The 15,426-nt window shown below is 48.3% G+C and overlaps 1 protein-coding gene across 1 annotated transcript in view; it reads right to left on the minus strand.

Moving 5' to 3' along the window:
• SLC43A3 (solute carrier family 43 member 3) overlaps positions 1–11,674 on the minus strand; it is a 61,012-nt gene extending 49,338 nt beyond the window's left edge. Inside the window, exon 1 of the mRNA XM_020792430.3 lies at positions 11,554–11,674. Coding sequence (XP_020648089.3) covers positions 11,554–11,659 — 106 coding nt within the window. The 5' untranslated portion in view covers positions 11,660–11,674. The remainder of the gene's footprint in view (positions 1–11,553) is intronic.
• Positions 11,675–15,426: the final 3,752 nt, after the last annotated feature.

Consider the following 15,426-nt stretch of genomic DNA (forward strand, 5'->3'; position numbering starts at 1 on the left):
GGGGCCGCCAATCCCGGTAGGAAGCCTTTGTTACAAAAACAACCTGCTGCACCGTTTGGGTCCAAAGGGAGGACAAACCAGCAGGGGCTCTTCCCCCCCCCCTCACCCGGGGCGGACATGAGAGAGCTTACCCAGTTTACTTGCATGTAAGTTTATCTCATGAGAAGAGAAGACTCCCTGGAAAAGACCCTGATGTTGGGAAAAGTGTGAAGGCAAGAGGAGAAGGGGACGACAGAGGATGAGATGGTTGGACGATGTCATCGAAGCGACCAACATGACTTTGACCCAAACTCCGGGAGGCAATGGAAGACAGGAAGGCCTGGCGTGCTGTGGTTCATGGGATCACACAGAGTCCGACACGACTTAACCACTAAACAACAACAACAACGTTTATCACATTTTACTCGCAGCAATAGCTGCTGAGGACAGTGCAGCCCAAGAGGAAAACAATGGGGTGAAGGCTGGGGAGATGCAAAGCAGGTAACTCCCCCACCCCTCGCCTTTCTATTCAGCCTGGGCTCTGCTGGGGCTGCGCTGCCTTGCGGGTGCAGATTCCATGGAGTCAACATAGCTGCCTTCCTGGCCTTTTCCCTGTGGCCATCAATCACTGTGGCTTTCCTTTTATTGTTGTTCTGATTTAAACGAAGTCAATGGCATATCAAAACACCAGGAATCTCTCTGATCACCTCTTTCCAATGCAGAGAGTGGCCAACAAGTGAATTTTTCTCACTCACTTCCCCCCCACACACATTTTCCCTTGCTACAGTGATCTCATAGGAGCTGTTTTGCTCCTTCTCCACAGTGAACACCACTCACAGCGCCATTTGGGTCCAAGCTAAGGGTCTGCACAGGCTACACAAGGAGCTAATTTGAATCACACCAAAAAGAATACATGCCCTAGACCTGTGCCAGAAAGGTGTGTGACAGCTCTTAAGTAGGCTGGATGGATCTATCTATGTGGAAACACGTGGACACTATCATTCGGTTCAAACCAAACCATACTAACAGTGATCCAAACAGCAATCCATCTGACCTTCTGGACAGGCCCTAAGATCAGAGGAGAGCTGCAGACTCTACCCCTTCCTGACTCTCAGCCAGGTCATGATCCGGAAGAATTTCTCATACATGCACTTCCCTCTTTTCCTCAGGTGACTCCAAGCCTGGAACTTGCTTAGACCTGATGACCTGCTTGGGCTGCCATTTCTTCTGCTCCCATATAGCCCCCTCTGAGGTGAAATACATACAGTAATTTATTTTATTTATTTAAAATATTTTACCCCATCTTTCTCCTTAAGAAGACCCAAAGGCAGCTTACTTCATTAAAAGGCAAAATTTAAAGATAAAAATAAGTCTAGCAATACTAAAAAGAATCAAACAAAGATCAAACACTAAAAGACAGAAAACAAAAGCAACACAAAAAAACATGCAAAGCAGTAAGGTACAACAACCCGTTAAAAAAAAAAAAACCACTCAGGCAGCCAGCCATTAAGGGAAAGCTTGCTTGAAGGGAAAGGCCATTGTCTACTTGTGGAAGGACAGGTAAGAAGGAACCAGCCTGCCATCCTGTGGGAGGGAGTTCCAAAGTTCTTTGTGGGCATTTGTAGTACTGGGATGGGTCTGTCCAGATCTGATGGCACCCCAGGGTGCAGGTGGTGCAGGGAAGCCCCAGGATCCAGGAAAGGCTTGAATCTTAGCACCAGAGGCCTAATGGAAATAGATTCACAGAACTGAAGCACAAAGGTTTTTAGATAAGCAGGGATTCAATGATGTGGTCTGCCAGCATGGCCAGCACGGCCAAGGAAGCTTCCCTTTGATTTTAGCCGCAACCTTCACAGTGTGGGAAGAAGAGGTGAATTTACCAGCAACACTATAGTGTTGTGAAAAAAAAGTGTCACCCTGGTACAAAATGCCCAAACAAAGCATTACAGTACCTTTGTCAGTCCACTGAAGTGTTAAGTATAGGCAAGCTCTGGATTTCAACCAGACCCTTCTTCAGGCTTGGCACTGCAGAGCTTCAGTTGGCAGAAGGAGAAAAAGAAGAGTCCAAAAACCATCCTGAGCAAACACTGCAGTGTCAGGATCCCAGTTAAATGTTTTTTTTTCAAGATGAAAGTTGCAAGTCTGTTGAATTAACTGTGAGGTATTGGGGAGGACCCCACATGGTCCTTCTGCACAGTTCAAAGAGAAGGAAAAGTGACCCCTTGATTAGATAACTGAAAAAAAAAACCCACAAGCATAAGCTAGCATTTGGCATCATACTGGTCTTCATCAACAGACTGGGCACCACAGAGCCCAGTGCAGAAAAAAACCCCACCAAAATCCCAAAAATCATGGCCAGATCTACCTGCCAGGCTCCTCCATTAAAAGTAAAACATTAAACATTATTAAAACACCTTTGATGGGGTTGAATGGAATGTCTCTCCCAATTTTGTTAGACAAAAGGTTGCCAGCCATTCAGCATTTTGCCTCCTCACCTAATACTGAAACATGAACCTCCTTTTCAGCTGGGGGTAGAGGGAGATAGAAATTAGGGAAACCCTATATCCTATGGGAGAGACATTCCAGATATGGGAGAGAGGTGGAATCTGAAACTTATGTCTCCAGCTTCAGATGGCAGCCCCCATTTTGAAACTTACTTTTAACAAAACTATGTATAACATCATGCATTTGAGTTATCTTTGAGATAGTGGCATCCACAAAAATACATCGTTTTAATGTAATTTTGATTTGTACTCTGTATATACTCTACAGCTGGTTTATCTCAGCACTGTAATGCTTTATGGCACTGATGGCTCAAATGATCTTATATAGAATATCTAAGCAAAAGTAATAGGCATCCTTCAGTCTCTAGATACTGTGGTAACGTGCTCTGAACAGAGGTCTTGGAACAGCATTTAGTGTGGCTGAGAAGGCCAATTCGAGAGTGACAATCCCTTCCACATTGAAGACAAAAGAAAACTGAGCATTAATATGTTACACACTAATCTTATCATCTCTCTAAATTTTAAAATCAATGTTCTTCTCTGTTGTCATGGCAATAGCATGAGAAATGAACTCTGAAACATTCTTGAACTGGGATAAATTCTTAACAGCACTGAACAGTTAGCAAGGAATTTGTATTTAAAAGAATGCCAAATATTATATGGCACATTTTTCTTCTATATGTTTTGTTTAAGATAGTCTGCAGCTTCTCTAAGGATGTACTTCAACCAAGATCTATTTTGCTTTGACAGTTCTTTCTGAAGTTCACTGAAATTTTCTTGATTCTTCAGACTACAGGCTGATTTGCATTAAGACTGATTCTCAGTACAGCAAGTCTGGTTGATTACATACAATTTTGCATTGTTTTTGAGAATATTTGATCTGGAATTGGTTGAGAAATGTATGCTACAGTGTTTAAAAACTACAAGTGGTAGCTGGTCTCTCTTCCACCTTTTTCCTGTGGTTTCTGGGACACACACCCCCAGAGCCCCTAACCTTTGAAGGGCTGCCATTTCCCCACTCCTCAGGAGATGTGTGTTTTGCTCTCACCACAACAACACCAACTCCATTATTTTGCTGTTCCAAGGAATATTACACATGGAAGAGAGGATACTATGAGATGGAAGCCAAACCTTTTTGCTCCTTTTGATTATCGCAGCTCCTGAAAGCAAACGTTTTCCCTCTGATCATCTTTATATCCCTGACTTGTTTTCTGAGCATCCCTAACCTATGCTGTGGTTTTTGGCCACACCAAACTGTTGTGGAAATTGGGGATGTTTTTCTACCTGTCTGGAGTTACATGTTGCTCGTACTCAGTACAGCTAATTTTTTAAATATATATATATATCATATAATTATTATATATCATACAGAGCCACTCCTTTATGTGATTCCCAGTAACAAAATAGCCATCAGAAAATACATGTTTGTGTCCAAGGAAGGGAGTGCCAGCCTATCTGCCTAATCCAATGTGGAGCACTTAGTTGTTCTCTACTCCAGGAACCTGAAGAGAATGGACACTTTCACAACTGTTGAATTAATACACCTACAAATAGAACCTGTAAAGAGACCTAGAAAGAGAAAGGAGAAAGGAACCAAAGAGGAGAGTGAGGGGGAAAGGCAGAATTTTAAAATATTGATGATGCATATAAATATCACAAACCATTTCTCAGACATGTGGGAGAGGTAACAGAAGGATCCATTCTCAAGTGATCTCAAAGCAGGTATGTGATATGTACCCTTGACAAGCTGTTTTTGGCTAGTGCCAGGTTCTACTACTCTCAACCAAGAGAGCTAGGCTGTCCCTCTCCCCACACACGTTTTGTCCTTCAGCCAAAAGTAGAAAACTTTTTTTAAATTAAACTAGCCCATGGAGGACAAGGGTTTTACTGAATTAGCTGTTTTCTTCATGATCAGTTAACCATTGCCTCAACGCAAAGAAGAAGGGCAATCCTGTGGACATGACCCTGTTCTGGCAGGCCTCCCATTTCTATGTTCCTTCTCTCACAGGGTGCAAGATCGGACTGGCAAATGGTCACACAAGAAGAAGCCTGCAGAGTGGGGTAGGAGGGACACTGGCATCATTCCTAAATGTGGAACAGAGATAAGATAATGGTCACTGTTTTTCAATTACATCGGTAGACACCCATTTCCTGGCCTCAGAGGAAGGGAGCATGAGAGAGAGAGTGTGTGTGTTCCCTTGCATATACTCTGTAGTTAGGTCAAACTGGTGAGGAAGTGGTTTGTTTACCTATCTCAAGAAGGTGAAGATTGTGCACACTCATGCCAATCTCAGCATAGGCTGTCTTTGGCCACATTCCCTGTGAAGGCTAACTTAGACATCTAAGGGGCAGCCATTTTCATTGTTCATGTGTCTGCCATGTTTATATATAAGGCAGAGTCTGGAGATCTCATTTTTACACTAAAAAAGAGTGCAGGGAGAAAGTTAAGCCATCCTACTCCTTACCTCTCTGAAATCCGTCCGTCTGTCCGTCCTCCCAGTGCCACAGGTGTTGTCCCCTCTTGCAATGGGAGTCCAATACCAGAAGTAAGCCAGACCAAGCAAAAAGACCCTGAACCAAGAGAATCCAGGGGGAAATGCAGTACACAAGAGAAACTTCCGTACTCCCCATACATGTGCCATTTGACTTACGGTCAAACTGCACCAGAGCACAGATAGAGTTCTGACTCGTGTCCTCTGAAGATGGACTGATGAAACGTTAGGAAGAAAAACCTCAAGAACACTGCCAGACAGCCCAGAAAACCCACAACAACCATCGGATACTGGCCGTGAAAGCCTTCGAGAATACTCTCAATTTGTCCATTATCTCTTTCAAAGGGGACAGGGAAAAACATAGAAATAAATAAACGTGGCTTCCCCGCTTTCCCCAGTCATATCTAGTGTGGTCCTGAGAGGAAATTTTAAAGAACAATACAGTATTAAGTGGGGAGGATACCTCTTCATGCTGACTTTTGTCCCGTGTACCACCATTGCCTTCAATCAGAGCAACCCAGCTCCATCGAGTGAAAACTACTGCTGACTCCTGTTGAAATGGTGGCACCAAGCAACCCAGGTCATGGAAAGAAAGAGCTACGAGGCTGGTCATGGTGAATGCTTTATATATCTGGACGCTTGGGGGACAATACCTCCTCACCCCAAACCCCCCCCCCATATTCTTCTCCACAGGTATTCCAGTTACTCTGAGCTGGTACTCTGCTCCAGCTTCTTCCTTGGTTAAGTTCAGTTGGCAGGCAGGCTGTCTCACCTATCCATATTGTCCCCTTGCATTACAGGGAAAGGTATGTTGACCTCTTGCAAGCAGCCAGCTCTGGCCATGCACTCTTTTAAGGCATGGTACATGCACACATTGAGAAAGATGAAAGAAAAAACTGGACTGCAAAACCCAGAATTTCCTGGGCAACACAACCAGTCACCACACCTGCAGGGAGGGGGGCAAGGTCTGGGGAGCTGTTATTCAAAAATCTAACCTTTCCCAGCTTTGCCAATATTGCTGTGCTCATATTATGCACGCTGGCATTAGAACGCATGCATTCATTGCAGCTGCCTGAGTGGGTGGCCAGCAGGCACCAGGTGGAATGGTGACTGAGTAGGAAGTTCTGGAGGACACTGCTCCATGTGCCACGTGGCTTATCCTGAGCTCACCTGTTGGCCTCAAGTGCCTTCCCATCCCCCATGTTGAAATAAGATTCCCTTGTCACTCCAGCTAGCTTCTGTACATAGAAAGAAGAATGGGGGTGGGCTGGGTTTGAGGGGAGAGAGCACACCATCTTGTCCATCACCTCAGGCAGCAAACTACTTTGGCTCCTTAAAGATAATTGATGATTGTTATTAGTTCTCGTAGTTGTTGTGATAATAGTGGTATTTTGACTTACAAACTGCCCCATAGTGCTAGAGGACTCTCTGGGTAGTTTACAACATAATTATGCAAGGAACACTTTGCTTCCCAGAGAGCTGGCTACTCATTTACCAACCTCGGAAGGATGGAAGCCTAAGTCAACCTTGAGCTGTTCAGATGGTATTCCTCTTAAAAGTGCTTTCTGTGTTGTCCTAATTTGATGGAAGCCACCTCATCTGTTTACCCCCTGGATAGGTGTTGTACCTATTTCCCATCTTTCTATCTGCTGTAACTGATCCCAAGATTTTTTTCCTTTATAACAGAAATCCTCTACAAGGATTTGTAAAAATGGTAAATATTCACAGATTTATTGTAGCATATGTTTTTATGAGGCACATAATGCTTATACTGCAGTAGATCCTTTACTTTCTAAAGCGTCACACAATACTTTGTTGGTTGTTGCTGCAAGAGGCTTGGTTACGGCTCTGGAAGTTGCTAGCAGACATTAAAATTGTACAGGTCTCCAGCAGAGGGAGCCATAGATCCATTAATATGGGCTGCCACAGTCAGCTCCTTATCCCATCTGTTTTGATGATTACCCATCACTAGGCAGCCGATTGCAGGATACAAGCACGTATTTAGGACATAAAAGGTGTAAAACCTGTAAGCCTGAGAGGTGCTACTACCAAGTTTCACACCACAGTTCTGCAGCTATAATCTAGTGTAAGGCAAAGAAGCTTCTTGGTGTGAGCACTCCATTCCAATGATGGTGAAACAAAAATTTGGATCAATGGTTTGTTCACTAGCTAGTTTCTTTGCCTGGATGGCAAGTCTGTAAGGCTCCATTTTTTCAGATATGCAAAAATGTTCATCTCTAGTTTCGGAAACTGCACCAACACTGGAGGCATTCAAGAGAAAACTGGACCACCACCTGTCACATGTACGTACTTTGATCTGGATTCCTGTCTCAATGGGGTTGTGTGGATTTGATGGCTTTATAGGGCTCTTCCAACTTTGTTATTCTATGATTCTATGAACTTCCTTTCAATACATAGAGAACTGGGATTCAGGAGCAGATTGGAAAGATATATAAAACTGTTAACAGCAGAGAGAAGATTGGATGTTAGCCAGACTTCATTGCCTTCAGTGCCAGGATGCAACACAGAAAAGAAAACATGAGAGATTGTCAGAACATATACAGAGTGCATTTTGTCCAAAACAGAGTAACTGTAGCAGGTAACCATACATCTGCAATAAAGTACAAAGCTGCCAGGCATGGCTTTTTGAGAGGTTTGCGATAAGCATGGCAGAACCAGAATGAGAACTTATATATCCAAAGTGCAGCCCACTGATTCCTAATAATGGACCAGACCAAACCAGCTAAGTTATTCAAGAAACTTTAAAAAAAGGAATTGGGAGATTTGTCATATTCATAAATGATGCAGTGTCAAGTGGCAAAAAAGCAGGATAACCAGGCTTGCAGATTAGACTAAATGATTACTGACCATCAAAAAGATGTGAGATGCTCTGAAAGGTCTCTCTGACTTGGGTTGCAGGTGGCAGAGGAGATGCATCCGATATGTTTGTTTGAATTTCTATCCTGCATTTCCTCCAATGAGCTCTAACTTCATGAATGCCTCTCCTTCTCCCACTTTGCCTTCACAACAGCCCTGTGAGGGAGGTCAGGCTGAGAGAGACAGAGTGACTGGCCCAAGGTCATCCAGTGAGTTTTATGGCTTTGCAGAGAATAGAACTTGGAGCTCCCAGGTCAAAATAATCACTACATCTTACTGGTTCTAAACTTAGATATGAAACCTCTCACATTGGCTAAAAAGGGGGGGAAAAGAAGAGGGACAATGCTACTTATATTCTGAAAGAATGTTTATAAATCAGCTATAACTATCCATGAAAGAGATGCTGAGATCATGACAGAAGCAGAAAGATGAATGGAGCATCAGGAAGAATTGTGAAAGGACGGGAATGAAATCAGCAAGTATAAGGTGATTCTGTAAACCAAGTATAGTAATATATGTACATATGCATCTCCATATATATTACTGTAACATATGCTAATATAAAGTCATTATACTTACAGATTTAGTAAGTAGCTCTGTTTGCCTCAACGAAGAGAAGGAGGAACCCCAAACTCAAAAGCCGGTGGAGAAATGAAACATCTCCTGATTTTTTGGGGAGGGGGCAGCAGTCAGGGAGCCTCAGGAACACAAGAGGTTTTATTTGGGGGGGGGGAGAGAAGATTAAAGGACAGGGCAGGAAGAATGAATGGAAAAACTCTTCCAGCTTTTCCCAGGCTCCTCTGGGGCCATCCAAATATGATGGACTATGGACCCCATTATCCCCAGCCAGAATTTGTGTTGCTCATATGCAGTTTTCCAGATCGCCTAGAGGGCAACTGAGAGGGAAAAATCTGAATAATATTCTCACTCACAAAATGAAAACAAACACTAGAACTGAAGCCATTCTGTGAAACTGATTTGCTGTAAGTTTCTTGTAATAACATGTCTTCATACTACGTATCATCAGCTCGTGGAACTACTTGTCACAGGATGTGGAGATGGTCACTGCTTTCCAGAGAGACAGTGTGGTAAACTATAAGATTAGAACTAAGGAGACCCGGGTTCAAATCCCTATGCAACCATGGAAACTCACAATGGGGGGTATACAGCAATAGTAAAACCTCTCCTTAAATATATCAATTGCCTTTAAAACCATGTTCCAGTTGCCGTAAATTGGATATGACTTGACAGCACATCACAACAACAATCTACCAAGATGGCTTTCTTGAAAGACACCCACTCTCCAAGGAAGTGTTTGTTTATGACTGTTAGCATTTGTTGAGTTCTTGTCTTTACAGCAACCATCACTCAAGAGCAACTGTTAAGGGTTGTTGCCCTGCCAGATGTTGATGGATGGCAACTCCCCCCCAGCCGTAGCCTGCACAACTGATGGTGAAGAATTATGGCAGCTGCAATAACATCTGGAGGGCCACAACAGCCCACCCTAAAGCTGCTGTGTCCTTATCTCCCAAATCTTGCATTTGAGCTTCCAGGAGCCTTCCTTGGGCCGGTTTTGAAGAGGGGGAAAAGAAGAACTGAGTGGAAAGGGACCCAGCCTGGCCTTTCTTATTTCCTGTGGCCTGGAGAGCCTCCAGAGTGCCGTCAGAGGGGAGAGTATAAAACCCAGGGCCATAAAAAGGAGGCCACCACAGTTGGAGGGAGGCATTAGCCCCAAGGTAAGGGAAAGGGGTGTGGGATGGGGGTAACCAGGCGCAGAGGACTCGAGGAAGAGAGAGGCCGGGACGAGGCACATGTGAAGAAGGGGAGGAGAGGAGGGAAGCGAAGTGGGGCGGGGCGGGGCGAGGCGGGGCGGGGTTCCGGGGGGGGGCTGCCTCGCTCCTGATGGCAGGAGCCCCGTTTTGTTGTCCCCCCGGTGCATTGTGGGAGTGATCCTCCCCTCGCTCAGCGCGCCGCACATGGCAAGCCAAGCGGATGACGGCCCCCTTGAGTCAGCCTGAGCGCCCGCCCGCCGCCGCCCACCTGCACCCTCACCGTCTGTCTCTCCATCTTGTGATATTTCACTCCGGAGGCAGTTAGGCAAACAAACTCGGTGCCAGATTGTACTGAAGAGCCCCTCCCCAGCCCTCCCCAAGCTCTGGAGAGCTCCTCACCAAAACCGGTGGACTGGGTCGTAGAAGGCAAACTTCTTTCCCCAAATGCAGGCAGGCATGTATATATATATATTTATATATATCCCCCTGATTTATATATAAATTTATATATTTACACACACACACACACAAATTAGCAAATTATATCTAAATTGTATGTGTGTGTGTGAGAGAGAGGGGGGAATATGTGCAAAATATATTCCTTCGTCCCTATGCCCTATGCCTCCCCCGTCCCTATGCCAATCAGACACACATCTCCCTCTAAATGACAATCTCGGCCCACTCCGCTGCGCTGCGAGATGAGGTCATTTACGCCGAGTTTTACCCCCCCCCCCCAATTACTTAAAGCAGATTCAGAAGAGCTTGCGTGTACATTCTGTCACTCCATTAAAAAAAATTAGCGTGTTCCAAGTTATAATAACTAAAGCTGTTCAACGTGGGTTGATTTTTGGTCACAAGATAGATTTTTTAAAAATCCTAAAATGTTCTACTTTTGCTAGATTTCCAAGTCTATGAAAAACTTGACTGTAGGGTACGAGGGTTCCCCCCCTTCCCCACCGGTTTGTTTGTTAATTTTGGTGTTGTCCGGGTTTTCGGTAACCGAAAATGATCGAACCCACACAAGGCTTTCGTCTTCCAAAACTAAACGAAGGAGCCCACCCGTTTACTTTCCTGAAACCCATACAAGAGGGAAGGGCAACCATTCCAGATGTTGAAGAGGTGGGCTTTAACCCATAAGATACTACGGTCCTATGCAAACCAACCTAGGAGTAAGTGCCACTGGATGTAATCGGGCTTATTCCTGAGTGTCAGCATAGATACAGGCTGGAATCCAATTGGAGGTACCAACAAGAGTAGGCCTATTGACCCAGTGAAGATTATGTGAGTCGACGTCTATACAAGTTCCATTAATTCAATGGGCCTACTCTAGCTGTAACTTACTACATGGATTTGAGCCACAAGAACGGACTGCCCGCTTGGCCCATAGGCTTGGCCCATAGAATGTACACCGAGAAAGGCAGGTTTGTTTCTCCAATGCAGGTGGCTAAGGGTTGGGTTATTTTATTTTAGCAGAAGCTGCCATGGATAGAGGGGGTGGGGAGAGAACATCCCCCCGCCCCCATTTAAAACCTAATTCTTCCCCGAGGCCCAAATCCGAAGACCTTTAGTCCTAGTTTTGTGTGTGTGTCTGTGTGTTTGTGTGTGTGTGTGTGTGTGTGTGTGTCTGTGTGTTTTCCTGCCCGACTCTAAACAAGCCGTAGTTAGTATTGCCTTGGGCGTTAGGTCCGGCCCTCTCGAGGTTGGGGCTGCGTTTCCCACCGCCTCTCATCCGTGGTCATGCTAAGGAGGGCGATGTTCAGAGCTCGAGCCGCCAGGTGCTCCTCTCTGCCGGCCCCGGGCTCTTCGGACGCTCCAAGCACTTCACACCCACCTTTACCCCCCGACCGACCCCGATCTTGCAAGGCTGGTCAGAATGATGGTCGCCCTTCTTGGAAAGGGGCGGTTAAGCCAGGGTAGGCACCTACTGACCTGGCCGGTTCGTTCGCCCTCCTCTTGCCGCCTCTAGCCAGGTGCTTCCCGGGGAAGGCAGGCCCAGGGCATTCCCTCGGATATGCTCCCAGCCACCACCGGCCATGGCGCGTCGCCCGGCAGCCCTCAGCCGCCATAGACCAGCCGGCGTTTAGAGCCAGGGTCCCAAGAAAAGTGCTGGGTGCCGGTCAGCAACGCGCGCTTTGGCGTGGACCCAGGCGTTTTCCCAGGAAGGGGCGGCCTATGAAGGGAGAAAAGTGTGTGTGTGTGTGTGTGTGTGTGTGTGTGTGTGTGTGTGTGTGTGTGTGTGTGTGTGTGTGTGTGTGTGTGTGTGTTGTGTGGGTGGGTGGGTGGAGGGAGAGAGAGAGAGAAAGAGAGAATGAGGAGCGGGTAGGAGGAGCGCTGGCAGACGCTGTTGCTTCCTTTCCTGGGAGAGCAGCGCTTCTTGGCAGGGGAGCCGCTGGCGGGGCTGCTCCCAGCTGGCGCCGATGCCAGGTTGTCCTTGCCACGGGCTGCTTCATCTCTTCCTTCGGAGGCTGGGCTTGAGTCTGGGGCGCAAGGCGGTTGCAGAAAGCCGCCTTTCGGAGGGTGGGGAGGGAGGGCGTCCGCTTCCTCTTCTTTCTCCTCGCTTACTCCTCACCCCTCTCGTAACGGATCGAGAATCTGCCCGGACCGCACTGGGAACTCCTCCCCTAGGCTCCGTCCTGGCCCACTGGCCAGAGGTTCGAGAAGTTCCTGTTCGGGACTACCGCTCGCCAAATCCGCCATCCCACAGAGCCGCGGGGCTTTGGGGAGTCGGAGCCCCCCCGGAGGAACTTCCCTCTGCCGCATCCTGCCACGGGTCCGCTATGAACTTCCTGCCCGTCAGTTTCCTGGGTTAGGAAACTGGATGCGACGTGGCCGGGATCCCCCAGCAAGCAGGATCGCTCTGGAGTTTCAAGCAGCGAAAGGGGCCCTGCGTGGGCTTCTCTTTCCCTCCCTCCCTCCTCCACCCCACCCCTTTCTCTTCCCTCCCCCTTCCCACCCCGTCCTTCCTCCAGAGAGTTCTGGGCTGTGTGTCCACCTGGCCTTCCCCAGACAGCCTGGCTGAGAAACCGCGCTCGCCCCAACGTTACTCCACAACATTCGACCCCCGGGATAGATGAAGGGCTAATCCAGACCCCCAACGCCGCCGCCGCCGCCGCGCTGGCCTGGAGGCTGTTCATTAATCACCTTCTTAAAACACAGGGCTGGGGAACCTTTGGGCCTCCAAACGTCATGGTCTACAACTCCCATAGTCCCTTACTCTTGATCAGGCAGGCTGGAGCCTCTCAGAGTTGAATTCCCAATCATCCGAAGCGGCCGAACCTCCCGGCCACTATGGACGCGCCCCCCCCCCCAATGCCCATGACACGGCCATGCCGGGGCTTTTTCTGCCGCTGTCTTGTTAGGACCGTCCGGGGACAGAAGAAGCCCCGATGGGGCTCTCGGGCAGAAAGGCCCAGGCCACCCGCCGAGCCTGCACCCCTCGCAACGGACGAACTGAGCTGCAGTTCCCGTAAAAGGCTTCTGCCAGATATCGCCCCCGCTGGGAAACCGCCTTGGGGAAATCTCTGTTAAAGGGAGGTCCGCACTTGCGCCAAGAAACGACGGCCGTGATTCTAGACACGCTTTATTGCTTTAACAGACTAAGACTGTTGCCCCTTGGCTCATTCGCAGCAGGAGCTGTGGTCCGGTTACCCGGGCGAGATGGCCAGGCTGAGCCACTACTAGCCCTCCATCGCGGGGCTCCCGTGTTAGGAAGAGCTGCCGGGCGCTCCTGCAGACAAAGGAGCCGCAAAAGATGGAGAGTGAAGTAGACCTGACAAGAACTTGGAAAAGTTACTCTTTTGGACTACAACGCCCAGATTCTAAGGAAGGTCAAATTATTTCCCTCTTTCCTGTTTCTTAACTGGCAGAAACTATGAGGCTCGCTCATTCAGCTGAAGGAAAGATGGCCCGGCCCCCCAAGTTCATGATCAACCCCGCTCCCACTCCAGGAAAGAACTGCGGCATTGTCAGAGTCTAGGTTTTGTAGTCCAAAAAACAAACAACAAAACCACAGTGACTCTTCCAGGCTCGGCCCCCTGACCTCTTCCAGGCAGCCCCCCCCCCCAAATCCTGGGGGGAGCGGGGGGGAGCCGCTTCTCCGCCCGCTCTGCACCCGCGGCGCTCCCTGCAGTGCAAAAAGGTCTGCTTGCGTACTTCTGTTGCCCATCATAATGACAAGCCTCCTGCTTCTTAATAATCCTGAGGAGCCTTCTCCATCAGAGGAAAGGACGGGCTATGGGTTGGCTTGATCCCAGCAGAAGCACCGCCTTCCGATCTCAAACCCGCCTGCGTAGGTAAACCGCCTTTGAAACCTCTACGAAAGGCCGCAATGCACGGGCGCCGACAACCAAAAACGGTGACTACCCCCTCCCAACGCACCTACTCCTCATTTACTCCTGAGTAGGCACACAGTCTGCACGAGATGTGGAGCTTTGATGATGGGGGGGAAAAAAGAGTGAGTTGGCCACTAAAAAGGTGGGCAACGCTTAGAAAAGTTACTTTTCTCGACTACAGCTCCCAGCAATTTCGCCTTTACTATGGCTGCGTTTTTCGAATCGCGTATTGTGCGAAAGATCCGTTTGGTTTCGCTTAGACCCGACTTCAGCGCGGAGCTCATTCCGACGTGTCTGGAGTAGCCCGTTCCGTGTACTGAGTTTCATTGTTTTTTCAGTTTCGTCTCTTTCCCTCTGTCCAGCATCTTTTCCAGTTAGTTAAACCATCTGGGGTTTGAGGCGGTTTGGGGCTGGGTTGGGGGGGGGGGAGGAATTGCCTTTTGGAAAAGGTGGCTGAGAGAAGAGGCGTCCTGAAGCCCACTTCTCTCCCCACACCTCTTCAGTTACGCCCCTCGCCGCGGATCGGCTTTCTTTGGAACCTTCCCTTGCCAAAGAAATCAAATCCCATCCCCTTGGGAGGAATCTGTTTTTTTTTCCTGCCGGACAAACAGGAGCCAAAGATAATGATTTCAACGTAAAAGGCTATAGTCAGAAATGTCTCCCCCGGGAAAGCTTACGTACCATTTGCACAAGCTGAAAGGAGCGAAAGCTACATGCTCTGACCCGCCGATAGTCCCAGACACGTGTTCTCTGGTTATGATTATTTCCCGCAGGAGAAAACAAAGCCTCTGCACATGCTCAGAGGCTCCATCTTTCTCTTCGCGCTTGGCGCGTGACAACGCGAGCGTCCTTCCTGGAGGTCCATCCAGAAGGCACCGGCTAAAGCTGCTTTTCAGAACTCGCCTGTTTCAGTCCTTTGCTTCTTTCTGGAACGGCTGTCCGGAGTTCGCCCTCCCGGAATGATGCTCGTGGGATCAGGCGTCTTGACACTGCAGGCTCCGCTCTCCTGCCGCGCCTTAGCTCTTCCCCAAACTTTCTTTACCAGTCATTCATTTACGTCGGAAGTGAATCCCCCCGAGTCCACTTAGATCTACTCCCAAGTAGATTGTCCACAGAGCTTGCAGTTTCAGCAACCGATGAGTTTGCTTGAAGTAAAGACGCAGGGCATCCTTGCGACACTGAATATGAGGATTAATCCGAATTAATGAACGCGGAGTACAGTCATTGAATCACTCCGGTTCGCAGGCTGCTCACTTTCCAACGCAAGGGCGAAGGAATTCATTCCCTGCCGGAGGGGGGGGGAGGGGGACTGGCAGACCCGATGACGCCTAAAGGGTGGGGGCCAGGCAGGTGGGCGTGGCCGGCGAGGGGAGCCCGGGCGGCAAGGTGGACGGGGTGGGCGAGAGCCGCCAAGGCGGCTGGTTGGCTGGGCCGGGCGGGTTGGGCAGGGCAGGACGCTCCCGTCCTGGAA

The sequence above is a fragment of the Pogona vitticeps genome, chromosome 1 (genome assembly GCF_051106095.1).
Source record: "Pogona vitticeps strain Pit_001003342236 chromosome 1, PviZW2.1, whole genome shotgun sequence".
Lineage (NCBI taxonomy): Eukaryota > Metazoa > Chordata > Lepidosauria > Squamata > Agamidae > Pogona > Pogona vitticeps.